The sequence below is a fragment of the Bubalus bubalis genome, chromosome 4, assembly GCF_019923935.1.
Source record: "Bubalus bubalis isolate 160015118507 breed Murrah chromosome 4, NDDB_SH_1, whole genome shotgun sequence".
NCBI lineage: Eukaryota > Metazoa > Chordata > Mammalia > Artiodactyla > Bovidae > Bubalus > Bubalus bubalis.
The window spans coordinates 78,398,015-78,419,732 of NC_059160.1; the positions used below are offsets into that span (position 1 = coordinate 78,398,015).

Consider the following 21,718-nt stretch of genomic DNA (forward strand, 5'->3'; position numbering starts at 1 on the left):
CTGTATAAATAACAGCAAAAAGGAAACAAAAAGCAATACTCCAATCAAAACAGATCCAATGTTAAGAACTCTCACATAAAACAAGATTATGTACCATTTATAAGATATGTAGAATAGATGCCATAGCAAACACTTATACATTTATTTTTAAGACAGTTAGATATGCAGAATAAAGTAATGAAGCTTGGTTAATAATTTAAACAACCAACTCAGAAACATTGTTGATCTTTTTTAATTCATAAAAATTATTTGCTTAATAATGCTAAGTAAGTATTTTTAAGTTACTAATCATTTCTTGTAGTGACAATAATTATACCCCCCCAAATTTATACATGCAAATTAAAAAAGGAATAATTATTAAAAGCATAAGTAAATACAGCATCTATTCAGTCAAGCTATAGAGGAAAGAGGTAGAGTATAGCATACTCAAAGAGCAAAGTTACCATGCAATGTATTTAACTAAAATTCAATCCAAATTACCTTGTAAAGCATGGCCTAGTAAAGCATCTAGCTCAGGATTTAATTCTGCTTTCTCTTTCAACATATGGAATAAGAGCTGGTTTTGTGTAGCACTGGTTATTTCAGTTTGTTTAAGCCGACCTTCAAGTACTTTAATTTGAGCCTCTTTCTGGGCAGCCTGAAGACCCTATAACATTCCCCCCAATAAAAAAAAAATGTATCTTAGATGACACAAAACAGAATCAACTGCATGAAGATCCGTATCAAATGACAAATGCATATGATGTCAGATTTGACATTAGATAGATCTTGATTCATCCTAGCTCTTCTGCTTGCAAATTCAGTGACCCTGAGCAAGTGTTGGCTAGCTATTAGTATCAGAGGAATCTTCCTGACTATTATCAGAATCTTCCTGATCCTCAGTTTCCTCATATTCAAAATAATACAAATAATATTTATTCCATATACATTGTAAGGATTAAGCAAGAGAACAAAACTAAAGGTATAGCACAGTCTCAATGTGAAGAAAAAAGGTAAGTCAGAAATCATTATCATCTTTAATAACATTTAAGCAGAAATTGCTTAAGATAAGGAGAGTGCAAATGTATTTTTTCCTGACTTTTTGAGTTGTAAAGAGTCATTATTAAATCAAAATTATAACACTGAGTTTGTTTGCACACTAAGAGATTTTTCTTTTACCTTTTCTTTTGTTAAAGCAAAAAAGAAATGATTAAGTTGTTTACCTGTTCTAATACACAAGCGGAATAGATGAGAAGCTAATGGAATTGATGTAAATACTCCTGACTTTTCTTAACTCTAAAGAAAGATAAAAGGAACACTTTCCATTGTAAAATAATCTTCCTCCTTATTACAAAGGAAAGGGTCATTAGAAAAAGATAAAACTGTAATGAATGAACAAAAGCTTAGGTTTTTCAGTAAGAGTGTGGTTAGATCTTACCTTATTGATGCCCATTGACAGGAAGTGATCTAGAAGGTATCGGGCTTCTGTAAGTGTGCAAGCATTAATGACTGCAGTGACATCCAATGTTTCTCCTTCTTCCTGCATCAAACCAGCATATGATGGATCATTACCTTGAGCTGAATGTGTTTAACAGAAGACAAACCCTATTGCTTCATGCATTTATTTGATATTATTGGATTAGCTAATGAGACTTCTCAGAAAAGCATAAAAAAATCCCTACTCTAAGAAACATATGGTCTAGTTTAAAAGATAAAACATTTAAGCAGTTAAGAATTCAAGATGGATTAATAAATGATAAATATGTTTTATCAATGATAAATAACATCACACAATCAGCAGAGAAATCTAGAAAGCAGGCAGGAAGAGTATACATGCAAAACCTGAGAATTATATTAAACCATAGATTAAAATATCCCTTTATATAAAAATTCAAAGTGCTTTTAATGACAAAAATACAAAAATACTTCTCATTAAACATTTTTCTTAGTTACAAACCTTTGCTTCTTCCATCTGCATGATATTGGCTTGACAATCAGAAATACTGTCATTGATATAATCTATATTAGCAGTTAATGACTCCATCTCTTCATTGATGTTAATCACATTTTTATCTCCTTCTCCATTCTCCTTGACTATCTTTTCCCTTTTCTTTGAAAGTTTCTCTCGTCTTTTTGTGAGTTCTTCCCGTTGCTATTGAGAAAACAGATTAGACTTTAAGAAATTATGTTCATCTCGGATCTTGAGAACTTTATGCCAAATGAAATAAGTGAGTTACAGAAGGGGTAAATCCTGCAGGATCCCACTTCTGAGAAGCATCTAAATAGTCAAACTCATAGAAGCAGTACATAGAATGGTGGTTACTGGGGATTGAGGAAGAGGAAATGGGGAGTTACTGTTCAGTGGATATAAATTTTCCGTTATATAAGATGAGTAAGTTATAGAATTCTTTACAACACTGTGCTTATACTTGACAACACTGTGCTATACATTTTTAAATGTATATTAAGAGGGTAGAGCTCATGGCATCTGTTCTTACTACAATTAAAAAAAAAAAGATGTTCATCTATTCATACACAATGCAATCACCACACCCCCAAAAGAACACAGCTTGGCAAGTATTCAATTTACCCAGCAAACAAATGTAGAAAACAAAAATTAACAGCTGAGAGAGTGCAAATCTACTTTCTACTTTTCACACCTTGAGCAGCCTATTCATATCAGCCTCCATATTGGAAATAGTCATTTTCTGCATGATGATGTCTGTGACCCTGCGTTCAAGAAGCTGCCACTTCATGCGAGCTGTTTTAGAAGTAAACACTCGGCCAGTCAATCCTTTCCTTTGATATTTTTTTCTATAATCATATAAAAACATACAAACATAGTTATGTGCTTGTTTGATTATGTGATGCCAAATGATGAGCTATTTTTCATTTAAGTCCAACATCCAGTGATGTAAATATTACATCAGTAGGAACAGAAGAACATGCTTACCTGGTTCCATTTGCCGTGGGTGTAGGTATGGCCTGGACTCTTGCCACAGGAATTCTCATTTTTTGCTGGGCTCCAGCTCTTAATGCATCTGTTTCTACAGCAGCTGCACTGAAACCTGTGTCCTGAACAGGAGTATCAGATGAGCTCAACTTCCGAGTGACTTTTCCAGCCACTTTATCTGACATGGGCCTTACTTGCCGACGAAGAGCTGTAACCTGAAATAGCAATGGAGACTGACTCATTTTCAATCTATAGAAATACATCATTTATTTCAAAGCCAGAATGTTTCCTCCAAATGGTCTACTTGCCTCTTCTGTTTTGCGACGAAGAACCACTTCTTGGTTTCTTTTTTGGGCTTCTAGAAGTCTAAGTTGATGCTATAAAATAATATTGAATAAGTTAAAATAGTAAACTGAAAGATAAAATACTTCTTACTTCTTTATTTTCACTGTCCCATTTCACTGGGAACTGTAAGAATTCTCAGCAGCATCTGAGCTAATTATCACCTTGCATCCATTACTATGGATTTCACAGGTGGCACTAGAGTTAAAGAACCCACCTCCCGGTGCAGGAGACATAAAGAGACACAAGTTCTATCCTTGGGTCAGGAAGATCCCCTGGAAGAGGGCATGGCAACACACTCTAGTGTTCTTGCCTGGAGAATCCCATGGACAGAGGAGGCTGGTGGGCTACAGTCCATGGGGTCACAAAGAGCAGGACACAACTGAGTGACTAAACACAACACAGCAGCAATAAAGGGCTTACTATATGCAAGTATCTTCCTAAACACTTCACAAATATCTCATTTCTGTTTTGGTTGCTGGCTGAGGCATGAACAGGAAGAAACACAGTTTAGAATATTTTCAATAGATATTTTCAATACAATACCTTGTATTACAAGGTATACAATAATTATAAACTCTGGTTTAAATATAGAGAGAACATATATTAATTGTATTAGCACTTTATAATAACTTTGGAAATACTATATTGGTCAATAAAATTAACTGGCTACCAATTTGTTTCTAGGTAGTCTATATGATAAAGAAAATTATTAATTACTTTAAGCCATTTTACAGGGACATAATTTAGGAAATAGTTTTGGACTAAAAATAAAACATGTTCTGGTTCTGTCATTTATTTAACTCTGTGATCATGGGCAAAGCTTTGGACTTGGACTTGATCACAAACATCTCTTCTAGGACTTCAACTCTGTGATGTAACAAATAGCTCTCTATGTTGTGCATCCCAAATTCAAATAGATGATTCATTCCAAGTATATATATATTCTTATCTTATCAGATAGGAATTTGTTGAGAAAAGGACTCTGTCTTATCACTGTGACACCTTGCCTATACAATAATAGACATGGAAGAAAAGCTAATAAATCTTTTTAAATTAATGAACTATCCAAAACTAAAATTAACCTATAGTTTCAAGCTTGTTACTAAATTTAATTTCTTCATATTAAAAATCAAATCTCAAGCTCATTCATAATTTTTGTATGACATACACAACATATTTGGTTCTCTGAGGGTTCAAATTGAATATTACAAGAAACACTTTAGACAGGAGTAGAATATGCACACAAAGCAACAAATTAAAGAGAGGAAAAAGTCTGAAATGGTAGCTTTTTATATGATTAGCCAGAAAAGAGACATCATATGTGTGGATAAAATGCAAAAGTTCAGTCCTGGGAATTAATTGTTCAATATTGATCTCTCTATACACCATATGTTGTTGTTTAATCGTTGTGTCCAACTTAGTAATAAAGAAGTAGGTAGCATACACTGTAAGGAAATCATGCCTGTCACTAAAGAATTTCATTAAAAATGAAATAAATAGCCTAAAAGTCAAAACAACCAAAATCCCCAACAATTGAAGAATGGATTAGCAAAATGTGCTTGGTACATATAGTCATTAAAAAAAAATGTACTACTGATATATGCTATAACATGGATAAACCTTCAAAATATACTAAATGAAAGAAGCCAGACACAAAAGGCTACATATTGTATGATTCCACGTATACAAAATGTCTAGAATAGGCAAATACATAGGCAGGAAGTAGATTAGTTGCTGTCAGGAGCCAGGGAGAGGAATGCAAGTAATTGCTAATTGGTCTGGGGTTTCTTTTCAGAGTGATGAAAATGTTATGGAATGGTGATTGTTGTACAAATTTGTGAACATACTAAATATTTGAATTTTATAGGTTAAAACTGAATTTTATGGCATATGAGTTTTATCAATTTTTTAAAAAGCAGGAAAAAAAGAACAGACCATATGCTAGAGTGTGATTCTACCTGATTTCAGTAACAATGTACTAACATAAACAAGATATAAAATCACCAGGTATTAAAAATGATAAAATAGACTGATTATTAAAATACATTAATATCTTAGGAAAATTAATAAATATATATAGTTATAAATATGGGAGTCATCTGACTAACATATTTATTTTTCTATCTCATTAGTCATTCTCTAGCTCCCTAATTTCATCTTAAGCTCACAAAACAGATTTCTGTTTTCTAAAATATCTTGTATATTCATGTTTTATTCAGGGAGAATTTAGAAGAAGTTGGGTGAGAAAAATGGAACAAAGGCTGGAACCTAATTGATATTGTGGTAAAGAAGGTAATGGCTCCTTTAAAAAAAAAGTCATAAATAACTATATTGTCAAAAATTTGGGAAAAAAAATCCAATCAACTAGAACCTATAATTTTAATACAACAAAATTTAGCATATTGATATGCATCTTTTAAATTTTTCTGTCATTGTAAATAAGCATTCATATATAAAATGTTACTTTACGCTTAATGTTAAAGCATAGTCATTTTTCATTTTACTATGCAGTTTCCAAATCCTAATTGTTAACAGATGAATAAATACCCTTAAATGGAATGAATTATAATTTATTTAACTGTCACCTCTACTGTCACACATCTTAGTTGGTTTTACATTTTTCATTACTACAAATAACCTAAAGTGAAGATTTTAACATACTGTAATGTAATTTTTCTTAGTTTAAATTATTTGCTTAGTCTGAGTTCATAGAAACATAATTCTTGGGTCAAATAATACAAAAATTTGTATAGCCCTTAGTAAAGTCTCTTCTAGTGAAGTCTGGTTATTAGTTAAGGGACATTCATAAGAATCTCTGTCTTTGGAACCACGTTAAAAATCACTATTTTACTGCAACTACTTCCTTGGTCTCCCTAGAAATAATCAATTATTATTTGCCACTTTCTTCCATCTGATCATCTAGGATAAGCCTCCAATAAAACTTATAGTAATATTAAACTGTTTTTCATAAACTTTTATATTGAATTACTATAATAAATGCCATATATAAAAATGCTTTATTGTCCCTCTTTTTAATAAAGTTATCAAAAAATATCTTCCATTTATTGAACAATATTATTGACATACAGTATTTTTACATAACTGAGTCCACTCACCTCTCTTTTACGTTGATCCTTTTTCAGTTGAGCAATCTCTCTGTTTCTTCTAGATTCTGTCATTCGGGCTTTTTCTTGTTCTTCTTTCATTTGTTTCATTAAGCGAACCTAAAGTATTAGGTAAATACATCTACTGTGATTACCCTTTTACAATATTCATTAAATAAATCATATGTATGGAAGTATACTCAGGATTCTGAATACTGAACAAGAAAAAATGTGGAGTTTTGCAACATGTTAAAAGGTCAGTTCCTATTTTTGTAAGATTAATGTATTTATATTTTGAAAACACTTCTAACATATTAATCCAGTGAACCAGTGAAGTTGCTCAGTCGTGTCCGACTTTGAGATCCCATGGACTGTAGCCTACTAGGCTCCTTCATCCACAGAACTTTTCAGGCAAGAGTACTGGAGTAGGTTGCCATTTCCTTCTCCAGGGGATCTTCCTGACCCAGGGATAAAACCCAGGTCTCCCACATTGCAGGTAGACACTTTACTCTCTGAGCTACCAGGGAAGCCCTTTTTAACATATTAATATTTATATTAAATTACTTACTGTTCTAAGCTTTTTATATTCAATCCAGGGGTTTTATTGCTAGAATAAGTTTTTGGTATTTAACTTATTATCGGTAGCTGTGTGACCTTGAACTAGTTACTTAACCACTCCGGGCTTTGGTTTTCTAACGTATAAGATCATGGCATCTGGTCCCATCACTTCATGGCAGATAGATGGGCAAACAGTGGAAACAGTGTCAGACTTTATTTTTTTGAGCTCCAAAATCACTGCAGATGTTGACTGCAGCCATGAAATTAAAAGACACTTACTCCTTGGAAGGAAAGTTATGACCAACCTAGATAGCATATTCAAAAGCAGAGACATTACTTTGCCAACAAAGGTCCATCTATTCAAGGCTATGGTTTTTCCAGTGGTCATGTATGAATGTGAGAGTTGGACTGTGAAGAAAGCTGAGCACCAAAGAATTGATGCTTTTGAACTGTGGTGTTGGACAAGACTCTTGAGAGTCCCTTGGACTGCAAGGAGATCCAACCAGTCCATCCTAAAGGAGATCAGTCCTGGGTGTTCATTGGCAGGACTGACGCTAAAGCTGAAACTTCAATACTTTGGACATCTGATGCAAAGAGTTGACTCATTGGAAAAGACCCTGATGCTTGGAGGGATTGGGGGCAGGAGGAGACGGGGATGACAGAATGAGACGGCTGGATGGCATCACCAACTCGATGGACATGAGTTTGAGTGAACTCCGGGAGTTGGTGATGGACAGGGAGGCCTGGCGTGCTGTGATTCATGGGATCACAAAGAGTCGGACATGACTGAGTGACTGAACTGAACTGAACTGAACTGAATATTTCTATGGGATTGGATTCCTTTGAGAATTCAATGAGTTTATACCCACCTTGTGCCTATAACTGTGCCTGGCACATAGTAAGCACTTGTGATTTTAGCTATTTTTGTTGTCATCAGCAACTATACAACATAATAACCTAATGACTTTTTCAATCATTTCCACACTTCCTATTTTAAGGAAACTACATTGATTTTCATGGCAAAATGTTAAGAATAATCTATTCTAAAACAAAAACAATAACAGATAAGAATTCACATACTCTCTTTGGTCAAGGGAAAAAAACTTGCAGTTTTTTATGCATGGGAGCAATAACCACCAAATTCAAGATAGCTACCTCTAAGGGAAAGGAGACTATGATCAGGAATGGATATATAGGAGGTTTTGCACATATCTGTAATATTTAATACCTTAAACTAGACACTGAATATATTGTTCATTGTTTTTATCTCTGACTTTTTGCATGTTTGAAATATTTTTACTTTTGCTAATCTATAAGAGTTTTAAGAAAATAAAGATAAATATCCATTAAAGTCAGAGAAGTCCTACTGACTACATGATTTTTAGCCATTTCAAAGAAAGACTCTGATAATGGATAACTATAGGAAACAACTACTAACTGCCAAAAGGAAGTGCATCATTTCTAGGTTACAGAAAGAATACAGAATACAGAAAGAACCACAATAATTTTTTTGGTCCCAAATGACACAAGTATTACCATCAAACATTAATTGAAAATATAATCAATACCTTAGTTTTCTTCATTTCCATCACATCCTGCTGTAATTTCTTCAATTGTTTTTCATATTGGGACTGATTTTTAAGCAACCTTGCATGCTCTTTCTGAGCTGCCTGAAGTCTCTGCAGTTCTTTATTCATGGCTTGTAGTTTCTTTTCATATTCAGACCTCACTTTTTTTGCCTTTTCTTCTGAGTAAGATTCCATTGAGCCTAAATGACCAAACAATATTTGTATTTGTTTTTGTGAGATACAGATATTTATTTTACAGATTTATAATTCATGACCTTAGAGAAGAACTACCTCCCAAATACAAACCTCAGGAGGCCAGGGTGTCTTTCAATTACTCTCTCTTTTAATATTGATTCTTACTTAACAGCCATTGAATTTTTATCTTTCTAATTTAAAAAAAGTTCCCAGCATAAATCAAGGCATTAAAACAATTAGCCACAACTTTGGGGAAAAAAAATAGTCTAGACAGATACCAGCATAAAAAATAAAAATGAACAGTAATATTTAACATCATCAGATAAATTAGCATTTAATGTGACTTCTAATATAATATTTTTCCTGTAAAGGAAGAGAAGATAAAAATCCAGTGTGACAATTTACTCTGAACTTTAATTTGAATTAAATATAATTCTTACCTAAGTTTTGAAGCACTTGGTCTCTTTCAAGCTGTGTGTCCCGAATTTTATGTTGTAGCATCATTAGCTTCTCTTCATACTGTTTTTTCAGTGTCTGCAGTCTTTTCTGGCTATTTTCTAGTTCATCAATCAGCTTTTGCTTGATTGCAATTTCACAAGTAATGTTTGCTAAGTCTGCTTGATAATTGGCTAGTATAAAGGAAAAAAAGAAAAAATACTGGATAGGCTATAATCAAAGCATGAAAATCATCTCTACATTCAAGTATTCACCTGGCAGCTGTAAGGAAAATATCCTGAATATACCCAAAACTAAAAAAGTGGCAACAAGATAAAGAGTGTTCACATTGGTCAAGGACAAGAAATACCACTGGTTCCAAATAAAAATGGAAGTCATATAATGACTAACTACAATAAGAGATGAACATGAGTCTTGGAGGGCATACAAGGATAAGATGGAGAGTGCTAAGATTTTTCTGTCATGTTTTAAACAATTTCCCAAAATAAATTTTTGTCCTTGCACCAGAGGACAAATACCTTTTTCATCTGATTCAGAATCTGATTCATCAGAGCTTTCACCCCCTTCAATGTCATCTTCTTCTTCCTCCTCTTCCTCTTCCTCATCTTCATGATCACTCACTTCTTGACTTTCTTCCTAAAATGTGATGTAAAAAGTGTCTATAAATAGCACAATATTGACAAAGTAAACTGATTACCTCATTAAGAGAGACTACACAACAGAATTAGAAGAAAAAAATTTTACAATTTGTATGGAAACACAAGACCTCGGATACCCAAAGTAATCTTGAGAAAGAACAGAGCTGGAAGAATCAGGCTTCCTGACTTCAGACTATACTACACAGCTACAGTCATCAAAACAGTATGGTACTGGCATAGAAACAGACATATAGATCAATGGAACAGGATAGGAAGTTCAGAAATAAACCCACAGACCTACAGCCACTTAATCTATGACAAAGGAGGCAAGAATATACAGTGGGGAAAAGACAGTTTCTTCAATAAATGGTGCTGCATGTAAAAGAATGAAACTAGAACACTGTCTGTTACTATACAGAAATATAAATTCAAAATGGATTAAAAACCTAAATATAAGACCAGATACTATAAAACACTTAGAGGAAAATATAGGCAAAACACTCTTTGACATAAATCACAGCAAGATCTTTTTCAATCAACTGCCTAGACTAATGAAGACAAAAACAAAAATAAACAAATGAAACCTAACTAAACTTAAAAACTTTTGCACAGCAAAGGAAACCATAAACAAAAAGACAGCCCTAAGAATGGGATAAAATATTTGCAAATGAAGCAACTGACAAAGGATTAATCTCCAAAATATACAGAGCTCATGAAGCTAAATATTAATATCAAAAAACGAACCATCCAATCAAAAATGGTTGGAAGACTTAAATAGAAATTTCACCAAAAAAGACATACAGAAGGTCAACAAACACATGAAAAGATGCTCAACTTCACTAATTATCAGAGAAATGCAAAATCTCACACTGGTCAGACTGGCTATCATGAAAAAAATCTACAAACAATAATGCTGGAGAAGGTATAGAGGAAAGGGAACTCGCTTATGCTATTGGTGGGAATGTAAATTGGTACAGGCACTATAGAGAGCAGAATGGAGGTTCCTTAAAAAACTAACAAAAGAGCTATCATATGACCTACCAATCCCACTCCTAAGCATATATCTGGAGAAAATCATAATTCAAAAAGATTCATGCTCCCTGTTCATTGTAGCACTATATGTAATAGCCAGGACATGGTGACAATCTAAATGTCCATTGGCAGAGGAATGGATAAAAAAATGTGGTACATATATACAATGGAATATTACTCAGTCATAAAAAAAGAACAAAATAGTACCATTTGCAGAGATATGGGTGGTCTAGAGAATGTCATATAGAGTGAAGTAAGTTAGAAAGAAAAAATATAGTATATTAATACACATATATGGAATTTAGAAAAATGATATAGATGAACTTATTTGTAAAGCAGATACAGAATCATAGATGAAGAGAACAAATGTATGGTTACCAAGGAGGTGAGGAGAGGTGGGATGATTTGGAAGATAGGGATAGACATATATATATACTACAGATAACTAATGAGAACCTACTGTATACCAAATGGAAGTCTACTCAATGATCTATGGTGACCTAAATGGGAAAGATATCTAAAAAAGAGTGGATATATGGATATATATAACTAACTCACTCTGCTGTACAGCAGAAATGAACAATATTGTAAAGCAACCACATTTCAGTAAAAAATAAATAAAATAAAATAAAGAAAAAACAAAAAAATAAAAGTCAGTTAGAATTTTTCTTTTTCCCTCAATATTATGGAGTGTGCGTAGCAGTATGATTTAATTTTGCCCCACCTCTATTATAATACTTCACATATTAAAATTTGCAATAAAGTCTCACTGAATAAATACAAAAAAGAGAGACTGTGATTATGAAGTATAAGAGCATAAAAATTTCACTTCTTGTTAAAATAAATCAATATACAATTTTAAGGTTATTTTATAAAAACTTTGTCTTAAATCAAAGAGTACTTTATCTCTTAGTATTCTATCATCCCTTAGAAAATGTTTTCATAACGCATAAGACTATAAGTTGCTAATATTTCATAGCTCACATTTCTGAAGAAAAGAAATCCTCAAGAAAACAGTTTAAAATGGATGCATGATAACTGATTCTCTTTTCTACATACAGGTTAGCATAGTTATCAGCAACCAAGAATAACCTAATCTAGGGACTCAAAGTTCCCGGTTCATGTTTTCATACTTACAACTTCTAATTCAATGTTTTCTCTTTCTGAAATATTCTTTTCTTCTTTTTTCTCTTGGTCAGTGTCTGTATTATCCTCTTTACCAGCCACACTTCAAAAAAAAAAGAAACAAAAGTGCATAGTATTAAAGAGGAAAATTGTTCACTTTTCTCCTTACAGATTTTTAAAAACCATCAATTATTTCTGAAAACAAATGAGAAGAGTTCATCATTTAACAAAGAGCAAAGTTATCATGTCTGATGCTTCGGAGGAAAATAGAAATTGCCTTTCAACTCATAGTGTAATGAATTTATATAATTGGAGAAAATCTTATTTTCTAGAAACAGTGAGGAATAGATTATACCCTGGAGCATGACACCTGATAAGATATCTAAGAACTACTCACAGTAACATCCAATAAGCTAGAATGTAGGCAAACTAATTTCAATGGAAATTAAAAATAGTTTTGTTTTCTCATAAATATATAAATTTTTTCTCATCTTAATACAAAGATATAGAAACTTCATTTTTATTGATGTCCTAATACATTTAAGGATAAATCTGCCCACGGTAGGTTTGTCTCCACGGGTTGCATCTGTCATTGTGTTCAGATTTCCCCTGGTAATAGCACCAGCTCTTTTCTCCTAGGTCATCCCTGTAGCACAGGTCTGTTTTTCATAATGTTCTCACAGAAATGGATCTCCACACATCAAAACTGTCTGAAGTTCAGCCTGACCACTGATTTAACAGGAAATTTCAGGATCTGCCACAAGATTCACCAACCAAACAAAAGTCTCATTTTCGGGTATCAGTACAACAGCTCTAACTGCATGCTGCTGCTGCTACTGCTGCTAAGTCGCTTCAGTCGTGTCCGACTCTCTGCGACCCCATAAACAGGCAGCCCACCAGGCTCGCCCATCCCTGGGATTCTCCAGGCAAGAACACTGGAGTAGGTTGCCATTTCCTTCTCTAATGCAGGAAAGTGAAAAGTGAAAGTGAAATTGAAGTCGCTCAGTCGTGTCCAACTCTTAGCGTCCCCATGGACTGCAGCCTACCAGGCTTCTCCCTCCATGGGATTTTCCAGGCAAGAGTACTGGAGTGGGTTGCCACTGCCTTCTCCGAACTGACGTCAAATAGTGTTAAAGCTAAGCTACTTCAGCCCTAGTGGCCATGAGAAAAAGAAGAGTCCACAACAAGAAAAAAATTTAAATAGTTAAATCACTCTGACCCTTCTTGGTTTAGCAACCATGATCAATCATGCACAGAAGTTATACTTTTGTTCGTCAGACTCATATATTTTTATCAAGCTAGAGAATATTAAGAAAGTGAATTTCAAATGAATCTATATGTGAATATTTTCTTCTTGTGCTTTAGTAAACTTTTTAAAACATTAAGAATAAAAAGAATACTTGAATAAAGCAATATTCTTGAAAGAAAATTTCCTTAGAAATAGTTTAAAAATTTTATCAGAATATCTTTATAACAGCTATCATTTCTTTCAGATATTCTGCTACATTAAATAACTGCCCTAATACATGGACTTATTTTTAGCTTCTGGGCTAAAAAATTAATCTTATGTAGGCCCTGCTATTATTATTAATCTGTAATGTTTAACTCTAGGTCCCAATTCTCAGAGACATTTTTGAACTCAGAACAAGATGAATATAAATACTTTTCCTTTGAAAATTCTTAATTTTCAAAATTTTCATAATTCTTAATTTATGTTTATTTAGGTAGTTATTTCTTTAACTTCTATCTTCCCCCACTAGACTGTTTAAGTCTCATGAAGGTAAGGATCATGTGTGTTTGGCTCAGAATTATATGCCCAGTACCCATGGTATGTGCATAATAAATGCACATGAAAGATTTATTAAACATATTCATCCCTATGACTGTGCATGAGCATCTCTGGCACCTCTGCCTGAGTCTCACATACTAATTATGTTGGAGTAAAATTGTACAAATTGAAAGATGCATAAAGACGCATGTAATACAGCACATCTCTAGAGTGAGTAGAAACTACTAGCAAGAATATCAATTAACTGGAGAGGAACCAAGTAAACTACAGCAAGATTCCATGAGTTTGTTAAATCACTTGTTAGAGAAAAATGCTGAACATACTTGAATGCTTATCATACATCACTTAGGATATTGATTTTCCATCATCATGCATTTCAAGATGGAAATTTAGAAAGAAATTCCCCTTCATCCAGTCATCTGACTCAAAGGCCAGCACCATGTACTCAAGCAGTCCTATACTTGAGATAGACCTAAGGCTTAGAGCTAGGAAAAGAGCATGTGTATGGAGATATTTCTTACTCCCTCTTCTATGCAGTTTCCCTTCCTCACCTGCAACTGTTGCAACATACAATTTTTGTTATTATCAGTTCCTTCATTACTTCAGGTTCCAGCACAAATTTCCTCTTATTCAGGTTTATAGCCATACAACCACCTTGTTCCAGATACTTGACCTAACATACCCTCCTACTTCCTCCAAGTCACCAGAGTCCAGCTCAACAAATGTTACTTCCACTTACATATGAAATTAATTCATACATTATAAGCTGTTTGTGCCAATTCTGATGCAGAAAAATCAGCAGTAAGTTTACGTTATTAATTCACCCTATATCACTTAAAGCTTCAGCTTTTAAAGTACAATTTGATACTTAATGATTATTATACAGCAAATATTCACACTTTCCTCAATAAACTGGAGAAATTTTATACCTAAAATAACTGTCTAAGCAGCAATGAAAAATATGTAAGTTTGCACTTTACATAGAATCAGAATCTTTGATCTGGAAGACTAGTGATCAAATGACTTAAAACCTTTGACATCTTGACCACTAATGTCAACATCTCTGTTGACAACGAAAAAAAGAAACTTTGCCCTGGGAAAGTTTATCAACTCAAGGGCACTTAAAACCAGGTGTCATGACTCCAAGGCCAGTATTCTAGAATATTGCCTCAAAGTTTGGTTCACAGAGAGAGAAGCATCAGCATCATCCAGGAGCTTGTTAGATACGTAGAATCTCAGGCTCCATCTCAGTCCTACTGTGTCAGAATCTTCATTTTATCAAACTCCCCAGGTTATTTACATGCACATTCATGTCTAAGAAGCCTTGTCCTAAAACACCAAATAATTCTGCTTTTGTTATCCATTAGGGATCATATAAATATTAGAAGCAAACTATGTTCATTAAGTACATTTAAAGGACTTAACTACTTGAAGGTGGGAAAATGTTTCTATTATACTACTTTAAATATACATTTTATTTTGACCTTTCAAAATAGAAAAATTTTCACATTTTATTGTCCTAATTTAATCCCAATGATAAACATAATATCCTAAACATAAACTAATTAGGTGAGTCCTAAGATAACTTATAGGTAGAATTATATTCTAACTATAGAATATACTAAATAAGTTTAGAATAAATTATAGAAACTTTAGAATACAAGCTTCCCTTGTGGCTCAGCTGGTAAAGAATCTGCCTGCAATGCAGGAGATCTGGGTTTGATCCCTGGGTTGGGAAGATCCCCTGGAGAACGGAAAGGCTAGCCACTCCTGTATTCTGGCCTGGAGAATTCCATGGTTGTATAGCCCATGGGATCGCAAAGAGTTGGACACAACTGAGCGACTTTCACTAGAATACAATATGTAGAATATAATTGTGGAATGTTGATTATTAAATAACTTAAAGAAAATATAATTTTAAGGTTTCAGCTATTTAAATTAAGAGACTAGTTTAATTGTTACAAAATAAAAGTTCTCAAAAAGCTTATTTTAAGTAAGAAAATTTATAAAGTGGTGCTTCTAAAATATTTAATATTATTTTGAAATCAGTTTATGTTAATCATTTTGATTATGTAATCAGGAGATGTTTAGTAAAATCAATAGAGAGAATTTCTAATAAGTAAAATAGTACTTGACATATGGTTAAATAATCATCGTACTAAATGAGTAAACTGCAAATTTTTATTATATTGAGAGTTCAGAAGTGTGCTTCTAAATTTTGCTCAAATATCAAATGGAAAAAAAAGGAAAAGATCCTGCTTTTGATGTTCACTTTAGATACATTTAAATAGCAAAACTTGTTTCTCTTATTCAACCTTAAATATGCCTTATAAATCTTGTCTGTAGCAAGGCCACAGTTTCCTTTTGCCTGTTGCCATTTTAATGTTGTTTTCCCAACAAAGATACATAAAATAAGGAAGTGAAGAGAAAGAGTCCACCCATAACTTAGCATGTGCTCCAATAAAATGCCAGTTCCCACCAAATTAACAATTCTCTGTCTATTCACAGGTTTCCAAAAGATATGTTCTAAAAGTCTAATGGTGGGGTTCTTGGGTCATTTTTAGCCACAAAAATTATAATAGTCTATACTAAATTCACATGAAATTGCTTGAATTTTAATTCACATAACTGGTGTGGGTTTTTTCCTCAAAAAGTAGTTTTCATATTTTCAGTGTTTTTGTTAATTTTATAAGATCATCGTTATTTTTAGGAACACCAAGCTAATATAGTCTGAAATATAATTCTACAACACATAACCTTGTGAATGGCAACTAAGTATTTAAATGACATTTTAATAAAAAACCTGGGAAATATTCCAACCTTCTTTCTTCTCGATTGCTTTCCTCAAGTTTCTGTAGCCTTCAAAATCACGAGGCACAGTATTGGAAGGCCAAGCCAATGAAGGACAAACCAGACAGTAAAAAGCGAAAGTGATAAGAAGGTAAAAATGATACATGAGCTTGAAGACTTTAAAATAAATTTTAAAAGATATCATCAAAGGACAATACACAGTAAAAAGGCAATACATTTTGTATAAATAAAAAGTAAGTAGAAAAACAAGCAGCATTATATCTAAGAAGAGTATATAGACTATCAGTTGAAATTACTCAGCAGTAAAATGTACGTTCTCAATTTATGAAGCTGATAAATAGTATGAGCATTTGGATGCCATTGCTTTTCTTAACCTGAAATGGATCAATTTTCTCAGCTTCCGAAAAAAAAAAGCTCACTTTCAATGATACTGTCTTCCTTTTAAACCTTTACAAAAGACTTTTTTATGGCATCATTTAAAGAGCTTCAAAAAGTAATGCCTTTATACCATAATATGAAAATACCATTAATACTATATACTAGGATACTAATTTTTAAACTTGTTTTATATTTTAATATACTACACATGAACATCACTAAAAATTCTATTTCAGAATTATATATGAAATGGTATTATGGTCAAATGAATATGTTTGTTATGATATCAGTGGAAAATTATAATTTTATTAACTGAAATTAATATCACTGTACTAATTACTAGACTATCAAAAGGTTATATCTAAGGCAAAGGCAGCAGTAAAATGGGAAATGCAGTACTTTTCATTAGGAAGATTATTTTTTAACCAGGAAACTATGAGAAAAACTATAAATATGTATTTAGAAGTTTGAAGTTTAAAGAATATTCAGTACACAGAATTGGGAATCTTTACTCAACGGAATGTACTGAATACCCATTGTCTCTCATGTTGGCAAAAAGAGAGATAGATGTGCTAGGCTCTGATTAAGCATATAGCAATCTTTACACAGTACACTTCTGCCTGCAATTCCAAAAATACTTTTAAGAACCATCAATATTTTTAAATAAAGAGATGGAGTCTTAGTAATGCATCATTTCATCAAGGCATTTCTCATTTTAATTTTATAATGTGATTTTAATTCACAGGTCTGTGATTGTTTTCACAATCAACTTATAAACTGCTATTGCAAGAAGAGACTAGCAATCTGAGAAAAAAAAATTTGCATAGTGATATTCATCAGGGATCAAAATGTCCAGTATAATGGCTAAAAAAGGGAAAGAAAAGCCATTGCTTAAGAAATCTCTAGAATTTCTAGAGTTTCAACCTGACACCACTAAATACAAACATAATGCAGTCTGATGAATGAGTGAATTTTTTATTGCTATAATGCAAATCATTTAAAGCTAGATATCCAAAATATGGGGATTACTGTGTGAAAGGCAAATTTTATTTATCCATATACACAAAAAAAGCAAAAAAAATTAGGCTTATACTGACTATAATGAGCTATAATGGCTCAAAGAATATGGTTCCCTGGCAAACAGCCCTAATTTTCTATTTTCAACAGGAAGAAATTTTCTTTACCTTACATAAAAGAGCTATATTAAAACATATGGATGATGTGAGCTAATAAACAGGTAAACTTTAGATGCCTTTCCAATTGCTTCCTTAAAAAAAAACTGCAATCAATAGTTCCAAAAGACAGTAGAGGGGCAGAGATATAAACTAATAATCTGATAATTCTCCATAATTTAAAGAAGTACGGTCTTTATTTCATTTAGTTCCATTATTATGTTTCTTCCAAAGTTAAATGGGGTGGGGGACCTGTGACAAATCTTGCTAACCATTCTAACATTTGTATAATAACTAAACAATAAAAATAGGCAATGTTGCCTATTCAATTATTCTTCCTTACTTGCTTACTATCTACACTTGGATTATTTTACAGTTCAACAGAAAATAAGCACAGAAAGGCAGAAGAGCCAACCTTTAAACCACAGATATTAACAATTGGTTGTAGTTTAGATAAAAACTTTGATGCAGAAGAGGGTGAAAGGTTCACATAAAACATGATTTAAGACATACTCCTTGAAAACAAACATAGCTTCTGACTTAAAAATGGTATAGTTACCATTCTTCCAACCAACACTTACAGTGTCAGAGGCCCTGTAGTAACTACAACCAAATGCTAACAACACAAAACAAAGTAAATTAAAAGACATGGAGCTTCTAAAAAATTTGCAGATTCAGTGGGAGAAACGAAAGCAGCTATGAGAACTGGGACAGCTGAGCAAAACTGAACCCAAAGGCCAAACTCCAGATAGGTTTCGGAAAGTCTCAGCCAAAAAGGGGTGTAAAAAAAAATCTTCCCTACACCATTTAATTTTTTTTCCCTCGTGAGATTGCTGCCCACATTTTCAATAGTTGGATTAATGCTTTCTCTTTCAAAATTACAAATCTCCCTAGAGGAATCTTATTAGTTATAAGTCATTTCCACTGGCATGAGTTCCTTTAGTCAGATGGCTTTGTTTCTAACTTTGAATTTAAGGAGATGAGAGAAGTAGATGATTTTTAAATTGGGAGTGCTTTGGGCTAGGGAAGAATTACATGAGAACTGACCTCATAAGGGAAGAATGAATCAAGGCACCATTGGGACACAGGAGGTCAGTAAGTAGGAATAAGAGAGACTGGCTAAGGCAGAAATTCATTTTTTCCCTCTGCTTTCCTTTTCCTATTCCCTTTTGAATTGTTCATATTATACTATAAAATGAATAAATATCATTTTATGTGTGTGAGTTAGGAAATCTGGACATTATACATTTGTAACAATTTCTAGAGAAAAATTAGTTCCAAGTTGCAAACAATTTTAAATGGAACTCACTGTATATGCAAAGTTGAGGTAGCACCAAATCTTGCAATGCTCTATTTGATAAATAAATAAATATGCAACATGTAAGACAACTCACCCAGAATCAATATCTAAACAGGACCTACTGCCTCCAAAGAGTTCCTACAGAGACTAATCACTAACTTCAATAAAGTTGCTATCATTCTAAACATTTCTGGACCTCTTTGTCTATTATTTTTGTTTCAACAGTAACAAAAGACCCATTAGCTAAAATGAGAGCTTACTAACATTTTCAAAATAAGAATTTATATTACATATACATACAGCTAAAAGTTATTGGTGATAAATGAAGTGTTTTATCAAACTGACTAAAATAATAATATTTATCAATCAAAAAGCTTACAGCTTTGCATTGTTACAAAAATAACCTGTATCAGAGGTATTAATTTATGGTATCTATGATCACTATAAAAATGTCAAAAGAGCCTAGGTTTCTAATGGGATCCCCATTATTTATTATTCATACCCAACAGGTGATTATGGTAACATCTCTAAATTTACCTCAACAGGAAAGAGCAGAATCAACTCATGACCTTGAGAAATATATCCTTGCTTACTGTTCATGAACCCAAACTACCCACACCTTTAAAAACAAGTCATACCATTTCACATTTTGACCAACTACACAACTGAATTTTACAAATAAATGATAAGTTATATGCAAAGGTCTCATTTTCATTTCCACAGTATGTTGAGTCACACTAGTTTTGATAATTCTGTGAACACTATTACAGTTTTAAGTGCCCTACAAAAAAAAACTAATCATTGTATATTTCTAATGCTGCCATAATCAACCACTCATGAGCAATACCTATTAAGACATTAGTATCTCAAGGATGCAATTGCAATTACAATGCTCCTAAGACCATAGATGTGCAGTTCCTGGTTTTAATTATTCTAATAATCCCTTCTTAACTCAAGGACACAAAGCAGAATTAATTCTGAGAGTTTGAACCTTTAACAACTTTAGTCAAGAGACTATTCAAGGAAGATATGCCTGGTTGCCAAAATAAATGTCTAAATAAACAGAGCAAAGCAGCACTAGATTAAATGTGAATAATAATTCTACAAAGTGCACTTCTGTAACAAGCTATTTAACAAATAAGATATCCTATTCCCCTTTGGAATATCTAGCCAAAAATGCTTAAAATTAATTTGATCAGCATGTTTAAAATATATTCTATGTAAGTTATTTGACTGCACCATAGAATCAATATGTAAACATGTACACAATTTACAAGGTCTTAACCACTTGCACATTACAAGTGGTTATATTTTAATTTTCCTCCTCTTCTTTGCATCCAGTTGATTTCAGAGGGAGATACTACCAGGATGCAAGGAAAAGGAAGCTTAGAACAGTGGTGAAAAGCTGAGTAACTCCTTGTTGAAGAGTCAGAAAGTCTGAAATAACATAAATAATTTTGACATAGTCAAATTAGAAGTCCTGCTGAAAATACTTAAGAGACCAAATGACATTAAATGACAGCCTGATGAATTAATTTAGCCTTTAGTTGAACTAATCTAGACAGGAAGCAGAATATATCAATGAGACTATTTAACTGCATTAGAAAATGGAAAAAAATGAAAATAGTAATGATAGAACAAGCTTTGCAGAAAAGATGAATGGAATGCAAAGGCAGCTAGTTGAAGAAATAATAAAATAATTTCTAATAGTAATTTTACCTTGTCATAGTCTAAATAACATTCACTACTGTATTATTGTAATTAACTTAATTTTTTACATATAAGGAAGAGATAAATCTTTAAAAAATATAATTATAATCTATGTTAAATGACATTTCATTTTTAAAAATGAGGTTATATATACTCATTGCAACTGCAAATTAAAATATCCTTAAAAGTGAGAATAGAGATTCATATAAAAGTGATTTTATAACACTACCTTTTTTTCTTCTTCTTTTCTTTTCTTTTCAGCTTCTCTAAATCTTTCTTAGCTAGGTCTATAATCTCAATGGTCTCTTTATCTGAGGATACTATAGTAGGGGAGAAAGCTGATGATCCACTGAAATATGGTGATCTTGATGTGGCTCTTGTCAAGTTTTTTCGAAGATTCTCATTCACTGCTTCACTTTCTAATAATTTTGCCCTAGTGAATAAAAATATATTTCAGTTGTAAACATTTTATTACTGTGGTACATAATACATAACATAAAATTTACCTCCCTAACTGTCTCTTAAGTGTACAGTTCTACAGCACAAAGTACATCCATACTGTTGTACGACTGCTACCATCTACCTTCAGACTTTTCCATCTTCTC

At 32.8% G+C, this 21,718-nt stretch overlaps 1 protein-coding gene across 18 annotated transcripts in view; it reads right to left on the reverse strand.

The window, feature by feature from the left end:
* KIF21A (kinesin family member 21A) overlaps positions 1–21,718 on the reverse strand; it is a 188,382-nt gene that overhangs the window by 33,795 nt on the left and 132,869 nt on the right. For 12 of the 18 annotated variants that reach the window (XM_044941631.2, XM_044941630.2, XM_044941628.2 and 9 more), the window contains exons 11-23: positions 21,343–21,546; positions 16,563–16,601; positions 11,966–12,056; positions 9,677–9,794; positions 9,143–9,331; positions 8,508–8,707; positions 6,394–6,501; positions 3,241–3,309; positions 2,933–3,147; positions 2,640–2,793; positions 1,937–2,131; positions 1,418–1,519; positions 481–646 (exon numbers count right to left, since the gene is read on the reverse strand). In XM_044941631.2, the coding sequence (XP_044797566.2) occupies positions 481–646; positions 1,418–1,519; positions 1,937–2,131; positions 2,640–2,793; positions 2,933–3,147; positions 3,241–3,309; positions 6,394–6,501; positions 8,508–8,707; positions 9,143–9,331; positions 9,677–9,794; positions 11,966–12,056; positions 16,563–16,601; positions 21,343–21,546 (1,850 nt within the window). The remainder of the gene's footprint in view (positions 1–480; positions 647–1,417; positions 1,520–1,936; positions 2,132–2,639; positions 2,794–2,932; positions 3,148–3,240; positions 3,310–6,393; positions 6,502–8,507; positions 8,708–9,142; positions 9,332–9,676; positions 9,795–11,965; positions 12,057–16,562; positions 16,602–21,342; positions 21,547–21,718) is intronic. The other 6 variants (XM_006062730.4, XM_006062729.4, XM_006062732.4 and 3 more) reach the window with 1 other exon arrangement.